Below are 24,258 nucleotides of genomic sequence, written 5' to 3'. Positions count from 1 at the left end.
CGTAATTTTACGGCAGCCTTTGTTTTTCAGCTGGTGCATTTGGTGCGGCCATCTTGGCCTCCACGACGTAAGGTGTGTAGTAATTTTACCTCACGCTCATATTTCTCTTACGATCCTTCTTGACCGTGAGACCTTTTCTTTAGGCAACGTTGTAATCTTACCACATGCATGAGGTAAATTACCTCACGACCTTTCAACCGTGGCTTGGCTGCTGCGTGAGGGCGCATGGTACGGCTGGGGTGAAGAATAACAATTCTTCACCCAGGGTGACGAATAGCGCGACCCTATATATATATATATATATATATATATATATATATATATATATATATATATATATATGGGTTGATCAAAGCGAAGGTTCCTTGTTTCTTTCTTTCAATTATTTACGTAGAGATGTGAATTTGCTAGATACGTACTACAGCAAATCAATCAGGTACAGTGCATGTCAGTCGATCGTGCTCGTTCTCGTGCATGCGTGTACGTGACTTTTGATGCTCAAGCTAGCGATGTACTTGCACGTACCTCGTGGAGTCGTGCTCGTACTACTTACGACTTGAAATTGGAACCTCAATCTATTATCTATTGATAATAGTAGTACAGAAGATAATTGCCTGGTTTATTAGTGGAAAAACGAACGAAAATTGGTACAACACGCCCAGAAGACACAGCACCTCAGTTGACCTGGCTACACACAAAGACCGACACACTATTAAAGAGGGGACTCCCTCGAGAGCAACGGTTATTGTCATCACTTCTCTCGAGCAAAGCGACTCCGACTTCACCATGACGGACCAACCAAGAGCCCTCACCGTGGATGTCAAACATACATATGCGCACATGTAACGTGACAGGAGAGATATTCATGAGATAGTTTAGGAGGTAGTTTAGGCGCATCTTATCTTGTGTTGTAACTAACCCTATCTCCCCCCTTCTCTTTCTCTCCAAGATGTATCTCTGATTCTCTCCAACCAAACCATTTATGCGCTATCAGGGTTATTGCGCCCCTGCTATGTAACATGCAACACGTCGCCCAAGATAGGGTAAGACGTTTCCGCGGATCGCACAGAAGATGCACGAGATCTCTATCGACCTATGTCAAACAGCCAGCCAGGCGCGTCGAGGACTACCTAGGCAGCTCTGGCTCCCCCCCCCCCCCCCCCCCCCCTCGATGCAAGCTGTAAGTGTCCAAGTCTTCCTCTTTTGAAAGGTGGTGTAACCATGAGATAAAAGTTTGTTTTTAAGACCTAAAGAATAAACCTATGTAATGGTATTTGCTAACAACATAGAGACGCACATTTGTGATATGTGAGCTAGGTAGCATGCAGGAAAGGAAGGAAATTTAAAGGATCAATGGAAAGAGAGATAGGCGTGCATTTGTGATTTGTGGTACTTTACCTAGTGCAGCATGCATTTTAGCTTTAGCCTTTCTTCTTCTTCTCTTTTCCATTTTGTAATTGGGGATTATGGTTAGCTAGTGCTAGTCTGTACATGTATGGATCCGTCCATGCATGATGCATCTTTCGGCCGAGCGCCTGAAAAAAGATAGACCACTATCGATCCATCCATCCATCTATATGTTATGCAAATCTTGTTCATAAGAAGAAAAAGGGTTCACAAAAGTCATGCAAGTCAGATTATATATATGTACACTCGCAATATGCAGTATGAATGATTGATTGCTTTTCTAATTTTCATGTTGCAAAGTTCGTTGGCAGATGGCACCCAGACGGTAAAGTAAATAAAATTCTCGAACGAAAAAGATAGTAAAGTAAAGTAGTGCATGGGTGTTGCATCGTAGTAGGTTGTATCCTTTTGTTTTCCCTGATCTGTTATACAACTAGGAAGTAGGAACAGAAAGAAATGCAGATGTAATATGCATGTTCTACTCTCCTCAGGTCGGCTCGATCACGTCCGTGGGTTCAAAAGGCCGGCCCAGTTACTACTACAAGTGTACTCCCTCCGGTCTTTTTTAGTTCGCATGTAAGATTTGACTGAAGTCAAGCCTCGTAAAGTTTGATCAACTTTATAAAAAAAAGTACCAACATTCACAATTTGAAATCAATATTAATAGATGTGTCATGACTTAAAGTTTCATATTGTATAACTTTAGCATAACAGATGTTGATATTTTTTCATATAAATACGGTCAAACTTTGTGAAGTTTGACTTCAGAGAATTCTAATATGCAGAGTAAAAAGGACCGGAGGGAGTACAAACACATTTACTTTTCTACTTGTATCAGTCGATAGTTGATTGAGTTGTGTATGTAGGATATTGATGTATAGATATTCGTGGGTGGGAGAAGATCAATTCAAGGTAGAAGGAAACATGTATTGATTGATGTATGCTGGTGCCAGGAGCTCATCACTCACTTGGATACGTTGCAAAAAAAAACCATAGTACTATGTGTATACGTACATATATAGGGAACGTACGTACTACACATGTCGGAATAAACGGCCAGGGCCAGTAGGCCTATAAATAAACCGGATCCCGTTTAAGCTCGCTCACTTATGGTCACAGTTCAATAAAGTTCTTTTCGAGCTAGCAAAAACCTAAATAAATAAATGGGACTTGCAGGCGTCGTTTATTTGCCATTAATTTACGCCAGACATATATGGGATGGATTGGATTGCGCCTGGCCCTGCTGCATGCATATAGGCCCTGGCAGTCACATGGCGCCTCTTCTCTCCAAATTATTTTTGTTTTGCTTTTTGTCATGTGCAGATGGATCGATCAAGCAGTTGCTGCTTTAATAAATAAATAAAGTAAATACATAAACAAAAGAGATTTTGTTCGAGGGAGCAAATTGTCCTGTCACGTTCGACCACTAGCCACCGAGCTGACAGCCATCAACACCAAGATATAAAACACAAGCAGGCTGAATTATATTAGAGCAAAGCAGAGATGTCTCTCTTCTTGTTGTTGAATTGGTGGTGGTGGTGGTGGCGGCACGTTCATATGCATGCTGAGAAGGTTACTGTATTTGTTCTCGCATATATAGCTTTATTAATTTGCTCAATCGCCTGCATGCAAAACATATACCGTTATCAGACTATATATGTAGCTTGTTGATAAGATTTTTTTTTCTTAAAAGAAAGAAAATCAGATTATATTTACCATTATTATGACGTACGCACGTTGCTTGGTTTAGTTTAGTTTTCTGGCAAGGCAATTAAAATTGAGTAGTTAGTTTTTTGTGGAAAACTTTGAGTGGTTAGTTGATTAGTTATGTGCAGGTAGTTGGCAACCAGTATGTATATAAAGTAAAGTAAAGTAGTGTAGGTGTATGGTGGGGTGTAATTGCATGGAAAGGGAAGGAGAAATATACCTGCTATTATATGGGTTGATCAAAGCAAAGGTTCTTTGTGTCTTTCTGCTGTTTACATGGTAGGCAGCGAATATATTCTATTCCAGCTCTACATGTGAATTTGCTAGTTATGTACCACGTACGTACAGGTGGCGGCCAGGAGGAGCTTGGCCGGTCCGGAAAACATTTGATTTATTCATTTTCAATCATGACTACAAGCACTGAAGCGAACCGAAGGCACACGACTATCATCAGCCCTCCCTCGCCGGAGCCGACAAAACTTGTTATAGTAGACAGTCGGTGCATCCTTGCATGATGCATCTTTCGGTTGAGCGCCTGAAAAAGATAGACCACTATCCATCGATCCATCTATATGTTACCTAAATCTTGTTGATAACTAAGAAGAAAAGGGTTCACAAAAGCCAAATAAGTCAGACTATATATGTGTGCGTGTACACTCCCAATATGCATTATGAATGATTGATTGTTTTTCCTTTCCTATTGCAAAGTTGGTTGGCATGGCATGCCACCCAGACGGTAAAGTAAAGAAAGGAACTAGAAGTAAAGTAGTGCATGTGTTGTATCATAGTAGTTGCATCGCTCAAAGGAAAGGGGAGATACATGCATGGCACACCCCCGGGTTCGGGCGTGGGTAATGGTCGCTCAAACCCATACCGTCTCAATATTTTCTGCACAAACTTGTACCCGTACCCGCACTTCGGGTTTCAAACTATTCTCATACCCGTACCTGGCCGGGTGCGGGTAATACCTCTGGTAAATATACCCATCTCGGCCATCTTACTCAATTCACACTTCACCATGTATTTTTCAGCATTTCCACATAAATAGAATATTTTAGCATGTATACTTCAACATTTGTCAGCACATAGTATACCACATTTTAGCATTTCAGCACATATATATATCACAATTTGTTGTGCGATGGAATAAAAAGAATGGTATTAATTTTCCGAAAAAGGGTTTCCTCCCGCTTTATATTATAAAGCCATCAACCAAGCATCCAACACAAGAGTACAGGTACCAAACAAGTCAACAAGTCATGCTGGGGGCACAGCGAAACAAGCCCCAAAAAAGAATGATATTAATTTTCAGAAAATGATAGAAATAAGCACGAATTAGATGGCACTAGACAATATTTAATTATATTCAAGAATGAGTAGCTTGTAAGTGAACTTTTTAGAGACACATTCACATCAGTTCTTTCTTCTTTTCCCCATTACAAGACAAACAAGAGGACTATTCTTTTTATTCAAGATACTTGTGTAGCCCCTACTTTGAAATGATCGAGTGAAGGAGACTATATAATAAGATCAACACAATCAGAGATAAAATCATAGATTCATAAAACAAATATCAAGACATTTAAACAAGATCACGCACATGAGCAAGGGAAGGGGATTTTGGGTCGAGGATAGCTGCCGCGTTAGCCAGATAAAGCCGCTTTTTTTTTGGATGACACATGAGACATACCTATTTTTCTCAAACTATTGCCTCAATAGAAGTTTTACCCGTCAGGTTTATGGGTTACGGTTACCCATTGCCATGTTAAGGTCATAAGTACGCAGTGGCATCGATCGGTCGTCCAAAGCTTCCTTGATCTTTCTTCTTCCCTGATCATACAACTAGTACTACTTTTGTACTTGTATAAGTTGAGTTGTATGATTAGTACGTCCAGCACATGTATGAATTACCGGAGCAGGAAAAATATCGTTAGAGAATCCAGGGCCGGGCGTCTCAAAACACCTGGGCGTGCCGTCCGGTCATAAAAATTTGATCTACCCGGGCCCCTTAAATCGGCCTCGAACGCCTGGACGAATCGGCATCTCTCATATCTAACCCAAATCTGAGACAAATATAGAGGCCCGTGCACGCCCGCCACGTCGGACTGACGGTCGGATTCCATACGAGAACACACTCTGAAACCCGGCGGTCCGAAGCTCATCTCCTCCGTTGGACTGACGGTGTTGAGTGATGTCGCACAGGTGGAGCACATAGTGCCCTAGCACGGCAATTTAACTGACCACCGGCACCGAAACCCTACCCGTCCACTCCTCTCTCATCAGCCCCCGCCGCCGTTTTCCACTCGTCGTCCGCCATCAGTAGTAGCCATGACAGCACGCCGTCGGGTAAGGAGCTACCTATATCTAACATCGGAGCGCTGGCTTCAGCTTCTTGAGCAGATCTGGGCAAGGCGCGAAGCCCGGATCGCCGCGAGGCTACCTCCAAACACAGTGTATTCCGAGGAGGAGCATGACGGGGGTGAGGCAGATCTGCAGGCAATCCTCGATTCGCTGGAGGCGAAGGCCAACCCCATAACCCACAAGAGGTGCCGTTGCCGGATGCTCGTATATATGAATAAAGAGGAGGAGCCGGAGCCCTCGTACGCGCCTATCTACCCAGCGTCTGGCATGAAATGAAGGTATCTCGGACAAGAAAGCGTGATGCGTGCATGTAGAATTTTATTTGCATGGATTGTAATTGTCCGCGGCTCTTGGCTCACCCCGTCAAAGGTGGTGAGCGTGTGAAAGGAAAGAAATGCCAGGAAACACATCCACGCGTGAAGAAAGACAAGAGGGGTGGTCACATGGGCGCCACGTGGAAGTGGGCCCCTCTGCTCTGCTCTGCTTTATTATTTTTTGTTTTTGTCTTTTGGCATGTGCATGTGCAGATGGATCCATGGAGCGGTTGCTGCTTTAATAATACTCCCTCCCTCCCTCCCTCCCTTGAAAAAAAATATATAAGTGTTTTAGTTGAAACAAACAAAGGTAGTGTAATACTCTAGCATATAAGTAATAATAAATTGATAACATGATGAGATGTTGTTGGAGGTATGGAATTATTTGGCTTGTCACGCTCGTTGGCCGTCGACCTCATATGAGCTTCTTCTTCTTCTTCTTCTTCTTCTTCTTCTTCTTCTTCACAGTCACAGCATATATAAGAGAAGAGAAGAGCAGAGAAGAGCAGACCATAGCAGACAAGGAAGCAAGTAAGGAAGGAAGGAAGGAAGAAGGCGACCTCCCTCGCCGGTTGCCGTTCCCACGCCGCCACATTCCCCGTCCGTCGCTCTTCCTTCTTCCTCCCGTGGCTAGCTGTATGTATGTATGATAGGTATGTGTCCTCTTCATTCCCCTACCCTGTTCAATTCCTCACCTGCTCTCCTCTTGCTCATGTCTCTCTCTCTCTCTTTCTTTCTCATAATCCAAGCTCAGCATTTGTATTCTTCTTACTACTACTCCCTCCGTTCTGAATTACTTGTCTTAGATTTGTCTAGATACGGATGTATCTAGACTCATTTTAGTGCTAGATACATCCGTATCTAGACAAATCGAAGACAAGTAATTTGGAACGGAGAGAGTATATATATATATATATTATTGCTCTCACGAATGATGAATGAATGAATGAATTAGCACTGCCACTCCAATTTGCCAGGCCGGCCATTAGTAGTAATCATACTCTACTAGTCACAACCACCACCATGACAACTAATCACACTCTACTAGTCAGTTCTTGATTTGATACACATACACCACCATGAATCGGCCGGCCAGCCAGCGCTGCAAATCATAACCACCACCACCAGCAGCTCATTCTTGATTTCTTATCCTGCCTGTATGCAAACTGTATAAAAGCTCTGTAACAGTTTCTTTCTTTCAGTTGCAAGTTGCAACAATGCTCTTTCATCTTCATCTTGTACATCAAAGGCCAACAACATGACAGACCCTGCTGCCAGCAACCACCTTCTTCACCCAACAACAGCAGACCCATCCCAGTCCCAGCCCAGCTTCAGAGCAAACTCAGCAGCAGGCCTCGGGGTCAGAGAGATCACGCTACCCAATGGCGACGTCTACTCCGGCACGCTCTCATCATCATCATCATCACATTCGCAGCAGGTGCCCGAGGGCACGGGCCGCTACGTCTGGGCCGCCGGCAGCTGCTGCGTGTACGAGGGCGGGTGGAAGAGGGGCGCGAGGCACGGCCATGGCAGAACCCTCTGGCCCTCCGGGGCCGTCTACGAGGGCGACTACTCCGCCGGGTTCATGGACGGCCAGGGGACCTATGTCGTCGGCGTCGCCAGCTCCTCTTCATCATCATCATCCTATACCTACAAGGGGCAGTGGAAGCTGGACCGCAAGCACGGCCACGGCCTCCAGACGTACCCCAACGGGGACACATTCGAGGGCTCCTGGGTGCAGGGCCACATGGAGGGCCATGGCTGCAGGTACACCTGGGCCAACGGCAACACCTACGTCGGCACCATGAGGAACGGCACCATGTTCGGCAAAGGGGTGCTCACATGGAGCGCCACCGGGGACTCGTTTCAGGGGAACTGGCTCGACGGCGCCATGCACGGCTACGGGCTCTACACCTGGGAGGACGGCGGGTGCTACCTCGGGACGTGGACCAGGGGACTCAAGGATGGAAAGGGCACATTCTATCCTAACAAGTGCAGACTTCCTGCCAATCACCAGCTCTACATCGACGATCTGAGGAACAGGGGCGTGCTGCCTGATGACATGTCAACAAATGACACCTCCTCTTCTTCCCTCGATGCGAAGGCCGACACAGATCAAGAGCCTGCTGCTGCACCAGCACATCTTAACAAGTCCTGGAGAAACTTGAGCTTGGAGCGGCCTCCGGTAAAGAAGCCGTCTCTGCAGAGGCGCTGGAGCATCGGAGTGGCCATCGACAAGATCATCGGCGCTCATGAGCCAATAAGTGGTGCAGGTTCTGAAACACAAACACAACAAAACATGGCTGCTTGTTCTAGCCTGCCGATACTGGAAAGGGAGTACGCGCAGGGCGTTCTCATCAGCGAGGTCGTGCTGAACAAGAGCTGCCTGGAAGACTCGTCCAAGAAGCTGAGCCGTCGGCAGAGCAGGGCGGCCAAGGATGTCAAAAGGCCAGGGGAGATGATAATCAAAGGGCACAGGAGCTATGATCTGATGCTCTGTTTACAGCTTGGAATCAGGTAATTATGCATATATATATATATTTCAAGGCATCTGCCTAATCTGAATTTTCAACGACCTAACTCCTTGTCTGCATTTTTTCTTCTACTAGTTGTCCCATTCTACTTATATATATGCGGAAGCGGGACAGAGGATTGTGACATACTCCCTCCGTTCGGAATTACTTGTCGTAGAAATGGATGTATCTAGATGTACATAGCATATAGCAAGTTGCCAACATACCATACCCATATATATATATAAGAGCACCAAACTGGTTCATCTACTTTCATTGACCAAACTAGCTCTGAATTTTCCGAGTCATGGAAAGATGGCGGCTTTTCATGCCCTCATGTTGAAGGTGCCACTATGCTATAGATAGATAGAAACTGGCAGCTAATTCATTGTTCCTTCTTCCTTTTACCGACACCCAACATGAGAGTGTCTTGTTGAATACCTTACTGATTTAGTTTCTTATGGTCAGTAAAAGGTCGTTATATATCTCATGTGATTATATATATATATATATATATACTACTCACTCAGGTACACGGTTGGGAAGATTACGCCGATTCAGAGGCGTCAAGTGCAAGCCTCTGATTTCGGCCCCAAGGCTAGTTTCTGGATGAACTTCCCCACAAAAGGAACACGGCTTACTCCTGCGCACCGTGCTGTCGATTTTAAGTGGAAGGACTACTGTCCGGTGGTCTTCAGGTTCCTTGTGCTTCTGTCCCAGTTTTACTTTAAGTGGAGTATACTTTATGCTGTTGCAGTCTCTCTGAACCTTCTTCTATGATACTACAGCTTAAGTACAATTTGAATTCTCCGAGAAATACTCAACACTGTTTTCTACACAACAGGACTGACTTCTTGTTAGTGTTTGATTACCTACAGAAATTTGAGGGAGATGTTCAAGCTTGATACAGCAGATTACATGATTTCCATTTCTGGAAGTGACGCGCTTAGGGAGCTGTCGTCTCCTGGAAAGAGTGGAAGTATGTTTTTCTTATCGCAAGATGACCGCTTCATGATCAAGACTCTTCGCAAATCTGAAGTGCAGGTTTCTGAGTTTTATGATTTTATATGTTGGTTAATTGGTATCTGGTTAACTGACATATATAGACCAGGCACTTTATATAAACAAGATGTTTTCAAATTCTCTGGTGATTCCTTACCTGGCCTATGTTGGCCCAAACTATCTACTGGCAGAACTGCCGAGGATCAGAGGCACAGACGATCTATACTGCAGCTAACGTTTGACACAACAGCCTAACACTAACAACATGCTGTCATAAGGAAAATATATATCTGAGCCAGTTTCCTATTTCACTTATTGATTCATATATTATTGAATCAAAGCTGTCCCTTAGTTCATCTGTTTACATCTGCAACTTGGGTTTTTCCTGACATGCATGATATTTGCTTGTAGGTTCTTTTGCGTATGCTTCGAGACTATTACCGCCATGTCCATACTTATGATAACACACTCGTGACTAAATTTTTTGGCCTCCACCGGGTGAAACCTTCCAGCGGGCAAAAGGTAGGTTAGGTAATGACAGTAAACGACTGTTGTTGCTCAATTAAAAGGGTTACAGATATTACTGTGAAAAGCTTCAGCCTCAGCCATAAAAAAGGATTTAGTTGTCATATCCGATAATTAATTCTTTTTTGGTTGATATTTAAATAACTGTTGGTTTTATTGTTTGTATCTGCAGTTCAGATTTGTAGTGATGGGCAACATGTTCTGCACACAACTTAGAATCCATCGAAGATTCGATTTGAAAGGTTCATCCTTAGGCAGATCTACTGACAAAGTTAAAATCGACGAGAACACGACGCTCAAAGACCTGGATCTGAACTACTCATTTTATCTCGAGCCTTCTTGGCGGGATGCTTTGCTCAAGTAAGCATCTTCTCCCCGAAAAAAAGCAGCTTATCCTCATGACCAGTTTTCCGTGTGACACCCATACCCATGTTCTCTTCTTCTTATTATGTGTAGGCAGATTGAGATCGACAGCGAATTTCTGAAGAATCAGGGCATAATGGACTACAGCTTGCTTCTTGGTTTCCATTACCGGGCTCGCCAAAGCCGCCTTGTAAGAGGAGGGTCATTGCCTGAAAGCATTTTGCAAGATAACAAACTAGCCCTTCTTTCGGAACAAGGTAATTAAGCATGAAAAAGTAGTATCTCCACTCCTCTGAGTAATAAGTTGCCCAATTAACCCATTTGGAATGCCAACTTTTTGCTCGGTGATGTGACGACGGTAATGCAGATGCCATGGAGGATGATACCGCCTATAACGACTACCGCGAAGGGCTGGTTTTGGTGCAGCGAGGCAGCAACCAAGATGGTAAAGTCGCAGTCGGCCCTCACATAAGAGGGAGCCGCCTGCGATCATCGTCTGCTTGTTACGAGGAAGTGGATCTCCTGCTTCCAGGCACAGCAAGGTTCATCAATCAATTTATTCTGTTACTGTTTGTCAATCCTCATTTGCTTCCAATGCTAACCTATGATCTGAGATTAACTGAAGAATTTGTTGTCAAACTGGACAGGCTTCAGATCCAGCTAGGGGTGAACATGCCGGCAAGAGCAGAGAAAGAAGAGAAACAAGAGAAAGACGGCGGCAAATCGCTCCGTCAGGTGTACGACGTGGTGCTCTACATAGGGATCATCGACATCCTGCAGGAGTACAGCATGAGGAAGAAGGTGGAGCACGCCTACAAGTCCATCAAATACAACCCCCAGTCGATATCGGTCGTGGAGCCCCGCTTCTACTCGGAGCGCTTCCTCAACTTCATCCGCACCGTCTTCCCAGAAAACTCACCCAACCAATAAATTCATTCATCTTTCCTTCCTTCCTTCCTTGTCCCCAGCAAGAAAAAATGCAACAGAAAGATCCAAGGAAATGTGCTCTGCTTGCTACATTGCTGTCCATGTGTGTGGTTTGAGATGGTTGGAAGCAAAAGCAATGTGTGTATTTTGTCAAAAAGCAGCATTGACAAAACTAGTCATGACTAGCAGTGAGTGCTCCATTATGCATGGATGTGGTTTCGGTTTTCTGCCACCCCACTATACATAGATGTGACACGTGTCTGTTACCCAAACCCATCCATACATCTGTCATCTGCTACTGGCTCTTTTTTGTTGTGATGAACAGGAGCTTAGCTAGTGGGGTTAATTAGGTGAGATGATGACATGAAACCATGACTGATACGATATCTCATATCAATCGTGTCAAATGCCGCCTCGCCTATAAATTGTGTCCATGTCTCGAGCCGATCACAACACAAAAACATAGTCACTCACAATGGCCACCACCAGCAAGCAGGCTCTAGCTCTCGCTGCTCTCCTGATCCTGCTCACCCGCACCCACCTCATTGCCGCCGCAAGAGCCCCGGTCGCTGTAACCGGCATTGGCCTTGGAGGAGGTGGCTACGGTGGAGGAGAAGGCGGTGGAAGCGCCGGTCATGGTTACGGCTACGGTTCAGGCTATGGAGCCGGTCATGGCTATGGCTATGGCGGCAGCATTGGTGGTGGTGGTGGTGGCGGCGGTGGGCATGGGGGTGGCGGTGGTGGAGGTAGTGGCGACATGGGCTCAGGGTACGGTTCTGGTTATGGCAGTGGTTATGGCTCCGGTTACGGTGCTGGCGGTCAAGGTGGTGGGGGAGGTGGTGGAGGAGGAGGAGGCGGTGGATCCGGCTATGGCAGTGGCGGTGGCTATGGGTCTGGGTACGGAGAAGGCTATGGGTCAGGCGGTGGCATGAACGGTGGAGGTGGAGGGGGCGGCGGTGGAGGGGGAGGTGGTGACGGCGGCAGTGGTGGCTTTGGGCATGGAAGCGGTGGAGGCTATGGTTATGGCAGTGGAGGTGGAGGTGGCTACGGTGGCGAGCATGGCCACTGAGCATCATCTATAGCAGTCAGTTGTTACCACTGTTTATAAACAGAAATTAAAGCCGGTAACAGAGAAGAGAAGAATAAACATGGTTGGTGACTAGGCTTGTGTAGATCAGCCATCCTGAGATGCATGCATGCATGTTAATGATTATTGCCACCATACTGTATTGATAAGATGAAATAAAGCTTATTCGGTTTGAATTCTGATTTCTACTTTTCTACTTATCATGCATTGCATACTACTACCACTACATACATACACACACCAGAGAGCTTTTCCACATGCAAGATGACGAGCATACCATCCATGTGTAAGTAGGTTACGCGCCATCTCCAATCCTCATCCAACTTCACCCATTTTTCTTCAAGAAGGTTGGAATTCACCTTCTCCTCTTCCATCCAGAAAATTTTTATCAACCATCGCAGCCCGCTGAAATCCTCAACAAGATCCTCTGCATCACAAATTGCTTCTGATGTCCAAGCGATCACACTTTCCTGTGATCAATTTTACAAACATCCAGCAAAGAGATTTTACAGTTAAATCATTGGCAGACAAAGATTTCAGAAGCATATGTAGAGTACCTGCCACATCCCCCAGCTATGAAGTCAAAGTCAACCTTGGCTGAAATCATAATTCACGCACCACTAACCTGCACATGAAGCTATTTTTTTTAGACAATCAGAGAAGATACCCGATGGCATGCCTTGACAATATGGAGAAAGCTACGGGCATCCAATGCTCACAAGGAACACTAGACTCTTCCCAGGTTCTCACTGTAACTTAGTTTAGTAATGGACAGGCATGAATGAGACAAATGGCACTAACTCTACCAAAATCATGTATATTTTGCATAAACCAATTATGTCGTACCACCCCCCAGCGCTACCAACAGCAGCACTATATCTTATATGCTCATCGGCAATTGCGAGAGTGAAAGACTTTTGGACAAAGTTGGTATCAGGTGATCTCATGGGTGTATCTAAGATGAAGAAAAAAAAAAGTTAAAGAAACGGCAAAACAGATCATATCAGTCTTCAACAATTCATACCCAAAAACTAAAGAAAAAGGATGGTTTCACAACAAACCCATGTCACTGGTTAAATGCACATGGACAATAAATACGTGATGAAGCTCCTAGTACCAACTTGTGAACTAAATAATAAATACAAAGTGACCCAGGTTGCTAGTAACAAGAGAGCGACTACAGTGGCAAGTGAAATGCTGAATACCAATTAAGTATAAGTCCACCTGTGCAGTTTCTCATTGCCATATTATACGGTTGATGGACTATATATGTGCAGACATCATAAGCCTTCAATCCCATTGATTGTGCTCCATTATACAGCTTCGCATTGCCATTGAGAGAGTCTTCAAGTAAGCACTGATTTCTACAAGGCCTACCAATGAAGAATGCAGATTGGTGAACTCAGCTGATTTTGGGCCTGAGACCTCATTATTGGAGAAAGAGGCAACTCAACTAAAAATAATACTACATAATACTTTACCCTTCACTCTGGTATAATATTTGTTAGACGAATTGTACGAACATCTTACCTGGTTGTGCTGGCTGTCACCTGACGCCTGAGAAGTGTGACAGGCGACAAAGCCTAGGTCCTGAGAAGGTAACTGCAGGAATAAAATTTCAATAATCATTACACTGCCCAGAAATGTACGTCAAGTGTTCAATCCAAAGTGGTCTTAATACCAGAGTGAACCCCAGACTTGCGCCACGGTGCATCTCTTCATAGTTGAGTGTCCCCATGGGATTTGAAAAGTCAGTCCCCTGGATCAAAGAGGAGTAGATAAATAATTAAATTTTCGATACAACATGACCAAAAGAACATAAATTATTTTAGGGAGGCACTTCAGAGATCATATAAATTCATACCATGTAAGGTACATAGGTTGGAGTTTGGCTAACCATTTTGGACATGTTAGGAGGAGCCTCCAAGCCCTGCTTGTTGCAAATGTTAGAATAATGGTTGCACTAAGAGGCACTAACATTCACAGTATGAGATGAAATGAATGCAAAAGGCTAGAAACTGAGATTCTTAAGCCTGGTACACCTAATTTTCATCAAGTACTTAACTACCCCCTCCGTTCCTAAATATAAGTCTTTCTAGGATTTCAATACAAGCTACATACGGATGTATATAGACATAGTTTAGAGTGTAGATTCACTCATTTTGTTCCATATGTAGTCCAAAATAGTGAAATGTCTAAACAGACTTATATTTAGGAACAGAGGGAGTATAAATTTATTCAACGGTTGCTCTGCTGAGAATCTTGTAGTATTTTTTAGAGAATCCTAGGACAGCAGAGAACTTCATATAATACGATGCATTTGGCCAATAAATGTTATACATGATGGATCCCAATTAGGCAATTAGTTTAATTAACATAACATAAGGCATACATTTCAAATTTGCATGGTTAAAATGGGTACAGATACCTCAACCTCAATGAAGAAAATAGCAAGATTACCTGAAACATGGCATTTCCAGACTGGGCTGAACCATCTGCCAAACCATAATGCACAAGTGCAGGTTCTTCTGAGTGCACTTTCTGCTTCTTTGTCAGACCCTTTTCAACGCAATTTCTTGGATGGTTTTTACTTTTCTGGCCTTTCTTCTTTACTGTTTCTGCCACTGCCCTGCTTGATATGTCCAGAACATTTTCTGATTCAGTGCCATCCGTGATGGAAGACAAGGCCATCTTAAGATTCTGAACATCAGGCTGTAGTGTCACAGGTGCGCTGCTAACGCTGGTTTGTTTCTGCAGGATTTGCTCAACCTTGTCGCCAAGTTCTCCCCAAAATTGGTCTAGTACTCTGCTGGACTCCTCACATTCTGATGCCCGGGCAACAAGCCGAACATACTTGGGGCACAAGTGCTGGTAGCGATTAGAAGAAATCTCCAATGATTCCTCTTCTTGAACGGCTTGCCCAGGAACAGGAACCTCCAGTGAAGAGGAGGTCAAACGCCTTGCATATTTGGTCCAGCGCTTCATGATGTACCTATCTGGTATATACTTTATGTCCATAACATCTAGAATCTTGAGAGCATGGCTGCACAGGAAGCCAACCATCTCAAACTTCCCGCACGAGCATGCGACAGTCTGCTCCATAGGGTTCCCATAAACCGTGTATCGACAGTCCTCCTTCTCCACAAGCGAGACGACATACTCACGACACGGGCCGCTCTCATCACGGCTCACGATGTAAGCTGACTGGAACTCCTCATATTCTTCCTGGAAAAGCTGAAAGATCACGCTGGTATAGACCTCGGAAGCCTGTGTCAGAACAGGAGCTCTGATTTTGAGGTAGGGCATCATCAACCTTGAACCGTATTCCATCTCCAACTCTCTGTGCCGCCTATCGCTGATCACTTTCTGAAGATGCCTCAAAAACAGAGCAATGTCCACCTCTGCTCTCAGATGACTGCGCACCTCGGAACTCAGGCGCTCGTTCAACCGTGTGCCTTCCATTCCAGCCGAGAAGATCCCTTTCGTGTAGGGCCTAGCCCACTTGTGTTTCTCCTCGAACAGCCTCTGCAACCACGCGTTGTCACGAAGCTCGTACTTGCTGATCATAGCATCCCATGCAGCGAGAAATCCTGCCTCCTCGCCATACTCTCCGTCGACGCACGCCTTGAACTCCTCGATGAAACTGGCATCGCCTTTAGAAAGCTGACGTATGTTCCCCTTTGCAACATGCTTTATGTGCCATGCGCATATGGCATGGGTCGTCGTCGTGCCAGGCATCGCCAAGGACAGGGCCTCTGCTATTACCGTATCCTGATGCGAAATGAAGGTCTTGGGTGCTCGCCCAGACATGGCGTGCAGGAACGTCTGGAACAGCCACCGGAACGACTCGCAGGACTCATCGTACATGAGCGCCAGCCCGAAGACGACAGGCTCGCCGAAACTGTTGCAGCCGACGAACGAGGCGAGGTGGCGGAGGCTGATGCTGTTCCTGGACACGACGTCGAAGGCGACGGCGTCGCCAAAGTGGGCGTAGTCGGCGACCATCTTGGCGTCGACCCAGAAGACGTTCGCCACCTTGTCCTCGACGTCGAGCTGCATGGCGTGATGGAACCCCGGGTCGGCCAGCGACTGCCGCTGGAGGTGGTTGAGCAGGGCGGCGGCCTCCCCATACTTGATCTCCCACTGCCGCCTGGTGCGCAAGGGGCCGTCTCCCTCGGCGCATGCCGCCCCGGCTGTAGCATCGTCGTCAATGAAATCCGGCGGCGGAGCGGCATTGGGCGGCGAGTGGAAGGGGCTGGGCGGGCCGCGGGGAGCGGCGAAGAGCGGGTGGTTGTGGCGCGGCTGGAAGGCGGAGACTTGGAAGTGGCCGCCGGGCTTGGTGCGGCGGAGGGTGAGGTGCGCGTTGCAGCCGGTCCTGCCGTCCGGCGCGGGGATGGCCGCGGCGCGGGAGAGCCTGGCGGCGGCACGGGGGAGCTTGGCGGTGCTGGCGATGGCGGCGGCGGGCTTGTGGTCCTTGAAGCCCTCGCGGGAGCAGGCGAACTTGCAGGAGGTGACCTCGCCGGAGGTCTTGCTGCGGTTGGTGTAGCGGCGGCGGACGTTGAAGCCGAGCTTGAAGGCGTAGAGGCGGTAGAGGTCGTATGCCTGCAGCTCCGTGTCGAACTCCATGTCCATCCGCGGCGTGCACTCCTCCGGCCGGGCCGCAATGGCCGCGCCGGTGGAGGCATCTCCGGAGGGTGGGCTTTGGCGGTCCTCCGGGCGGGCGGAGGCGGAGGCGGCGGTTCTGGTGGTCTGCGCGGGGGAGCTTCCGGAGAAGGCGGCCGAGGCATTTGGCTCTGGTGGTGGCGGCGGCGGCGTGTCGGTGGCGATTGGGGATTTAGGTTTTGGCGGGGAGGCGCCGTGAGTGGCTGGGCTCGAGGCTGGTCCTGGTGCGGAGGGGGGAGGGCGTGATGCGGTGGAGGAGCGGGGGCTGGGAGGTGGCCGCAGTCGGCGGCGGGGGAGCTCATCGCCGGCGCCGCCGCGCAGCGAGGGAAAGGGGAACGGCGCTGTGCGATGTGTGTGAATGGGAAGAGAAAATACGCCTTCCCGCGAGGGAGACGTACCAGCCATCTGGTTGTTTGCTTTTTTTTTTTTAGACAAATCTGGTTGTTTGCTTCTTCTTTTTTGAGACAAATCTGGTTGTTTGCTGGTTGTAAATAAATGCATGTTTGCATTGGGCTCTCATTCCCCTCCCCTCTCTCCCTCCTTGTCCCCGGCCCGTCTTTCCCCCTCCCCTCCTCCGCCTCGAGCGAGGATGGAAGGGGAGTTCGAGATGTTCTTGCACATACTAGGCGTGGTACAGTTAGTTTGGGCCTTCATACGTGCTGGTCTTTGGCTTTATGACGTTGTGTGGCGACATGTCGTTGGGTGCTCAGCCATGATAGAGACATGGGGAAGGGGGAGGGATCTGGTGGCAGCTAGTTCCAGAACAAGCTCGCGGTGGTGATGGCGCACGTCGATGCTAGTATTACAAAAGGGGTGTAATATTGTTATGAACGTACGACGGATTCCCCGTCCAACACGTCGTACCGGCGTACGGGGAAAATGAATCGTATGCAGAGCAGTTTCGTATTGTTATAGGGTGGAACACATGGCTTGTTGCGGTGGAGGTCTCGCTGGACCAAGCGGTCTTACAAACTACTCCCTCCCTCCGTCCTAAAACGCTCTTATATTATACTGTAGGACGGAGGGAGGGAGTAGTTTGGACCCAAGGGCGCTGACAAGATTTGCAACACAGAAAAATCAGAACAATATAAGAGAAACAAGAGGGCAACATGTTATGAGTAAAATCCATGAAATTTGCAGTGTTGAACAACAGCTAACGTGTTGCTAGTTGGACCAATGAAATTCTGGTGTGGCAAGGCAGTGCATAGGAATTCTAAAGGATGAAATTAAATCCCTCCCCCACATTTATTTAAAAAAGAAAAGAAATACTCCCTCCCTCCCCCACATTTATTTTAAAAAGAAAAGAAATACTCCCTCCCTCCCCCACATTTATTTTAAAAAGAAAAGAAATACTCCCTCCCTCCCCCACATTCAAAAAAAAAAAACTTTTGTAAGACGTCGTAGACATTTATATAAGACAACACCTAAAACAGTTCACTTTTGTAAAACGTTTTAGACATTTAAGACAGCACCTAAAACATATAGTTCAATTTCAGCTGTCTAAAACGACTTACAAAAATGAAGAGAGGAGATAGGTATCATCTAAACTAAGTTGCAAATTCAATCGAACCAACAACAAAAAAAAAAAAAAAACAAACATCAAGGAGGGCAAGGCAACATTCAGCAGGGGAGATAATATTCTAGTATCATTGAACAGGCAAAACATGCAAAATCCCAATGCTAACAGGAAAATTGGTGAATCATCATCAGTGATCCCATCATCCATTTACCTGACTAATCCTTTTTACTAGCGATTGATTTGATTATCTATCTCTACCAGAGAGAGACGCAAAACTCTAAAAATGGTTCGATTCCTTCCTGTGCTGTCCGTCCGTGACTATCTACTCTGTCCGATCACTCAACTTCAGCCGATGCATCTGCACGACTGCATCATCATCCTCCTCCTCCTCGTCCAGCCTGGTAAGCAGACCCTTGACGCTTGTTCCCTCCACCCTCCGCCCCATCAAGTTGCCGCTGGCCACGGAGACACGGTGCATGATCATCGCCTCGGCTGCGCGGATCGCCTCTGATGTTCCCCTCATAATCACCTCCCTGCATCACACACCAAATGTTATTAGGTTACATACATACGGTACAGGCGACCTTGTTCCGCAAACTCAACACACACAAAGAACAGAAACTGAGCACAGCAAAACGCTACCTGTCGCGAGTCCCGGGCATGAACTCCCCCTTGCCTGAGATGTCAATCCATGCTCCACTAACCTGAAATCCAAACAACTTATCATGGTCAGGCAAAATATCGAATGCCATACCCATACATATGTATATCAGTTTGATAAGAAGAGGAGAAAGCCAAAAAAAAAAAAAAGACCTCAACACCAATTAAACCACCATTCAGGAATAATACTTACTGCACCATGCACACATGTTCCTTCCTTCCTAGTGCACATGCTCTGTTGGGGACAGGAGCTTGGCTAATGAATGCCAACGACTTTTAACAGGCCTCACATCTCATGATGACCCAAACAAACCATCATATGACTGACAAACTAGAGAACCTTCTGCCTGCCTTGTAGGCGTGATCGACACACGCTAGTCCAGTTCTTCAGTTTCTTTAATATATACCTTCCCATTATATTGGTGCAAGCTTACATAGAAAACCCACATGCATGGTGCCATATACAGTACTGTTCACGAGTAAGGAACACTACTACTACCCTCTTCTTGCTGCAAGTGACTTTGCTTTAGTTAAGCACCGCATATATATAGGACCAGATGACGACAGTAACCCAAACAAAACCAGCTTTCCTTAACACAGCTCATCTAGGAGGATGCAACACCTCTAGAGAAGTTGGTCAAAAAAAAAAATTTCCAGGCATGCTGTACAGATACTTCATGTTAGACAGTTAACCACAGGAGAGGGCAATGAGCAGCGCAAGTAGAAAAAGAAAGTGTTACTTGACTGAACAGGAGAGGGCAATGAGCAGCGCAAGTAGATTTTGCAGCAGCTTTGCACAAGGCCCAGACCATTTGGTTAACGGGCATAAACAGTAAATAATGTTCTTCACAAATAATTTTACATCCAGTATGCAAGATTAGCAAGAGATATGTCAAACTTATTTACCAAAGCATGCATGATGACACAAATTTGCACATGTAAATCAGATTAACAGTTCAAAGTCAAACCCACAATTTAGTGAAGTTTAGTTTCCTGATACTAAACTTGGCAATGATGACGAAGCTGACAGCAGTGCTTGCAACAGGACTCGTTTAGTTTAGTTTCTTGATTATATCAAAATAGGTACCCTTTTGATCTCTTGTAATAAATTGCCCACGTGTGCAAACTCTGTAAGTCAAGCAAGTTTAGCTTGCGTTGTTGAGTTGAATCACGGAATGAGAAGCTTTTTATGTTCTATATAATTATCAAGTCATTTCTGTACCCAACGGAAAACTATTTGAGATTAAGAGATGAAATGTTTTCTTGTACTAATGCAGGAAAATATTAGTACGACGATATGTTGTATAGGGCAGACAAACTGTCGGGCATGGGGAGTAGAGCAGGGGGCGTATTGTGTAGCATGTGAGACATCTATGTTGTTCTTTGCTGGTTAAGATTGAGAGAGCTCTAGTTTAACCATGGTGAGGTGTGGAATCATACCATGGGAAATTTATTTCAAGGGGATGCGTCATAACTAAATTGCGGGTGTTACATTTAAAGGAAAAAAAATGCACATAAATGTTCAGAACAGGAATTTTAATTTTCATTCATCGCCTTCATCAGTCCGCATTCAGTTACAAGGGGGAGAGATAGATTAAAGTTATAATCCTAATTATATCTAGTAGGCTGGGAAAACAAAGTGTTACTTGACTGTTTGTGGTGAACAAGGATACCTTGCTGATCTCATTGACAATCCTTCCACCACGACCAATAACAGAACCCATATGCTCATCAGCAACAGCAATAGTGACAGATTCTTGGGCATCCTTATTAACAGGTGATCTCATTGGAATGTTTGGCTGAAAAAAATCAAGAGAAAAAAGTTGAGATTTGGCAAAAGGCCCAGACCATTTGGTTAACTGTACATAAACAGTAAATAATGTTCTTCACAAATAAATAATTTTGCATCCAGTATGCAAAGAACAGTAAGAGATATTTCAAACTTATTTACCAAAGGATGCATGAAAAACACCTTTATGTTAGTCAGTTTAATTTTTTGTTACAGACGAAATTAGTAGGCTTAGCATTGCTAGCAATCATTCCAGTTAGGGAGCCAATGTTCTGTAATTTACCAAGTTTCTTGATATGGAACTCCTACAGAGAGTACAGAAAAGAAACCTTTCATAGTGAATGCAAGTAAATTTCGATGAACAGATCATACGTACTGCTAGTTGGTACTCCCTCTGTAAACTAATACAGAGGGAGTACATATAATTTATACATTATATGAAATTGCAGTAAGTTCTTGAAAAAGAAATTGTCAAGCTTGTGGAAGGATGGGGTGAGAATGAACCAACAAGGAACAGTTGATCGATGAGAGCCAAAGATAAGTTGAAATGCATTATGAATGTTCAGGAATCTCTTCTATTCCAGATACTGAACTTGACAATGATGATGAAGCTGACAGCAGTGCTTGCAAGAGGGCCCATTTAGTTTAGTTTCTTGATCATATCAAATATAGGTGCTGTTTGGTTCTCTTATTATAAATTGCCCACATGAGCAAAATCTGCAAGTCAAGCAAGTTTAGCTTGGCTTGTTGAGTTGAATCATGGAATGAGAAACTTTTTATGTACGATATAAAGTCATTTCTGCACCCAATGGAAAACTATTGAGATTAAGTGATGAAATGTTTTCTTGTACTGATGCAGAAAAATATTAGTACGAGATGTGGTGTAGGGCAGACAAACCGTGTAGTGAAAAAATGTGTACCAACTGGCCAAGCACAAGATTTGAGAAGTTTACTGCTTTTAGCAGTAATATTATTTTTGAAAAATATACTGGATGAGGTGGGAAGAGTTATCCAAGGAGATGCTTCCGTAGTGAACAGGATGTGAACTGTCGGCTTGGAACTGCGTGGGGCGTACTATGTAGGCTGCTAGGAGGGTGTGTAGCCTGTGAGACATTTATGTTGTTTTTTGATGGTTGATGCTGATGAAGACTGAGAGAGCTCTAGTTTGACCATGGTGAGGTGTGGAATCAAACGATGGGAAATTGATGTCAAGGGGATGCGACATAACTAAATTTCAGGACAGACAAATGCACATAAGTGTTCAGAACAGGAATTTAATTTTCATTCATCGCCCTTGTTGGTCCACCTTGAATTGCGCGGGGGGAGATAGATTAAAATTATAATCTTAATTATATCTAGTAGGCTGGGAAATATAATATCCAGATTATAAAGATTTAAGCTAGAAACTGGACAAATAATTTGCATGCATTCTCCAGGCTAGAATTACAATGAGGGTTAGGGTAGACAAATAAACTACAATATGATATACCTATTAGATCTAATAAGCAAAGCATTAATAATCTGGTCCCTTTGTTGTATATATTATACAGATTAGAACTAAAACTTGGATCACAGGATGATCTAGTACAGCTATTGCAATTGAAATCTGGTCCAATTGAAGTCATCGGTGGAGCAGGTAATTAAATGTGATAGGAGCTGTAACAGGGTAATCACGTCATGCATGGGGCCACTGTCTGTGCCTAGAATACGAATTAATACAGCTAGCTTGTATACGACGACTTCACATAGAATAATTCGTTTTTATTAATTCAGGGCAGGGATACTGAAGACGGGCGGTGCGGGGTGGAGGAGTTACCGTAGCAGCTGCACATGGAAACAAATAACGAATGTCCTCTAACAGCTCAAATATTATCAGAAACACTGCTCGCAATAGATTATCCAAGGGCCCTGTGATGGTGACCAGCCTGTCGTTGAAGCCATAGGAGATGTTGTGTGGTGAGATCTGAATTGCAGTTTCCGAAGCTTCAGTGAATGACCTAGTAAGTCAGCAATAAAGAAACTCAGACCAGCAAAGGATGGCGAAAACACTAGTGTAGAAAAGAAGCCATGGCCTGACCAGAAGAGCAGCACACAAGGCAAAACAAGGCGGTAAATCCAATCAAGCGTGCATGGCATGGGTACACAAGGCAAAACACACACGCACGGTTCATTAATCAGAGATGCAGCAAGCATAGCGTGATAGGCGATGCGCGAAGTCGACGTACGTGAAACTAAAAGACAGAGAATAGGAGGGAAAACATATATACTTGATAACAGATCCTCCTTTGCCGATGAGCACGCCGCAGCAGGGCTGAGGCACGACGAGCACTAGCGTGGGCTCAGAGTCGACCGCCTGGTCACCCTGCGAGAAGCAATGATCAACTTGAGAGGATGAAATCACCTCACCTGCTCGGGGTCGGGGGATGCAGCAAGTGTAGTTTGTTGTTGCCCTGAACTGAAGAGTGGACAGAGATAGATATATAGGCAGATCGATGTAATACCTGAACCTGGTAGAGCAAGAGCCTTTGGAGCAGTAGCTCCATGGCGTCCATGACCTGGCTGAGGAGGCCATGGACGAGCACGACCCTGCGGTCGGTGCCGGGGAGGAGCTGGTCGTGGCGGGAGAGCTTGACCCGGGCGCCGGAGCGGGCCTCGACAGCGGCGACAGTGGAGCCACCCATCCCGATGATGAGCCCGGCCTGGGCGTGGGTGACGAGGAACCTCGCGTGCGTCCGCTTGTTCACGCCGGCGAGATCATCATCATCTGGTTCCCAGCCGCACGTGTGTTCATCGTCAGAAGGAGAGCAATCGGATTGGCAAATGGAGTCTGTCGAACCACGCGCAAAGCAGCAGGTGTGATGAGCTGCTCAGGAGGGGGGAATGCGGCTGGGTACCTTTGTGACCGTGGGAGGAGACGGCGGAGGACGGCGGCGACGGATCCACGGCGCGGGGGGCGGACCCGGCCTTCCCGGCCTCCGCGAGCGACAGCAGGGACACGGCGCGCGTCAGGTCGTCGTCGTCTGGGACCGGGACCGGCGGAGAGGAATCGAAATGCGTGAATCAAATCGAATCGAACTGAAGTGGATCGGCACCGATGCCGCCTGCGGTTGGGGCTTGGGAGCGGAGGGGGCGAAGGCTACCTTGGTCGGAGACGGTGGAGTCCGGCGGCGACGGCGAGGGTTCCATGGCGGCCTTCCCGACGACGCGCCCCTCCTCCGCGCGCGTGGGCGGCGGCTTGTCGCTCCCCCACCCGCTGCCGCCTTCGCCGTCGTCTGGGTCCGGGACGGGTGAAGGTGAGCGGCCGTCGTCGGCGGCGGGATCCATGGCGGCGCGGCGCGTAGAGGGGGACGGAAAGGAAATGGGGGTTGACTCCTGTTGACTGCTTCGTGGCTTCCCTTTTTTCTTCTCTTTTTTATTATTGT

General features: G+C 46.1%; 3 protein-coding genes across 4 annotated transcripts; 1 reads left to right on the top strand and 2 right to left on the bottom strand.

Moving 5' to 3' along the window:
• Positions 1-6,113: 6,113 nt before the first annotated feature.
• LOC123149951 (phosphatidylinositol 4-phosphate 5-kinase 9) lies at positions 6,114-12,385 on the top strand. The gene is made up of 9 exons (XM_044569744.1): positions 6,114-6,442; positions 6,992-8,306; positions 8,833-9,000; positions 9,181-9,346; positions 9,716-9,826; positions 10,002-10,189; positions 10,286-10,449; positions 10,560-10,734; positions 10,840-12,385. The coding sequence occupies exons 1-9, from the start codon at positions 6,436-6,438 to the stop codon at positions 11,120-11,122; spliced, it is 2,577 nt and encodes an 858-aa protein (XP_044425679.1). The 5' UTR covers positions 6,114-6,435; the 3' UTR covers positions 11,123-12,385.
• Positions 12,290-17,273, bottom strand: LOC123153999 (protein FAR1-RELATED SEQUENCE 5). Its single transcript, XM_044572824.1, has 7 exons — positions 14,667-17,273; positions 14,071-14,136; positions 13,888-13,965; positions 13,737-13,808; positions 13,431-13,579; positions 12,764-12,831; positions 12,290-12,676 (listed from the first exon to the last, which is right to left on the bottom strand). The coding sequence occupies exons 1-5, from the start codon at positions 17,271-17,273 to the stop codon at positions 13,571-13,573; spliced, it is 2,832 nt and encodes a 943-aa protein (XP_044428759.1). The 3' UTR covers positions 12,290-12,676; positions 12,764-12,831; positions 13,431-13,570.
• A 1,218-nt stretch (positions 17,274-18,491) lies between these two features.
• On the bottom strand, positions 18,492-24,258 carry LOC123149949 (protein BTR1). 2 transcript variants are annotated; one of them, XM_044569742.1, is made up of 8 exons: positions 23,977-24,258; positions 23,731-23,856; positions 23,338-23,600; positions 23,104-23,198; positions 22,653-22,833; positions 20,721-20,846; positions 19,030-19,091; positions 18,492-18,920 (listed from the first exon to the last, which is right to left on the bottom strand). In XM_044569742.1, the coding sequence occupies exons 1-8, from the start codon at positions 24,158-24,160 to the stop codon at positions 18,710-18,712; spliced, it is 1,248 nt and encodes a 415-aa protein (XP_044425677.1). In that variant the 5' UTR covers positions 24,161-24,258; the 3' UTR covers positions 18,492-18,709. The 2 variants fall into 2 exon arrangements, with proteins under 2 accessions (XP_044425677.1, XP_044425678.1); XM_044569743.1 differs by lacking the exons at positions 18,492-18,920; positions 19,030-19,091 and adding an exon at positions 19,269-19,709.

This window comes from Triticum aestivum, chromosome 7A (assembly GCF_018294505.1).
Source record: "Triticum aestivum cultivar Chinese Spring chromosome 7A, IWGSC CS RefSeq v2.1, whole genome shotgun sequence".
In the NCBI taxonomy this organism is placed as follows: Eukaryota; Viridiplantae; Streptophyta; class Magnoliopsida; order Poales; family Poaceae; genus Triticum; species Triticum aestivum.
The sequence above is the reverse complement of the archived record's forward strand: the minus strand, read 5'-3'. Positions and strand labels throughout refer to the sequence as shown.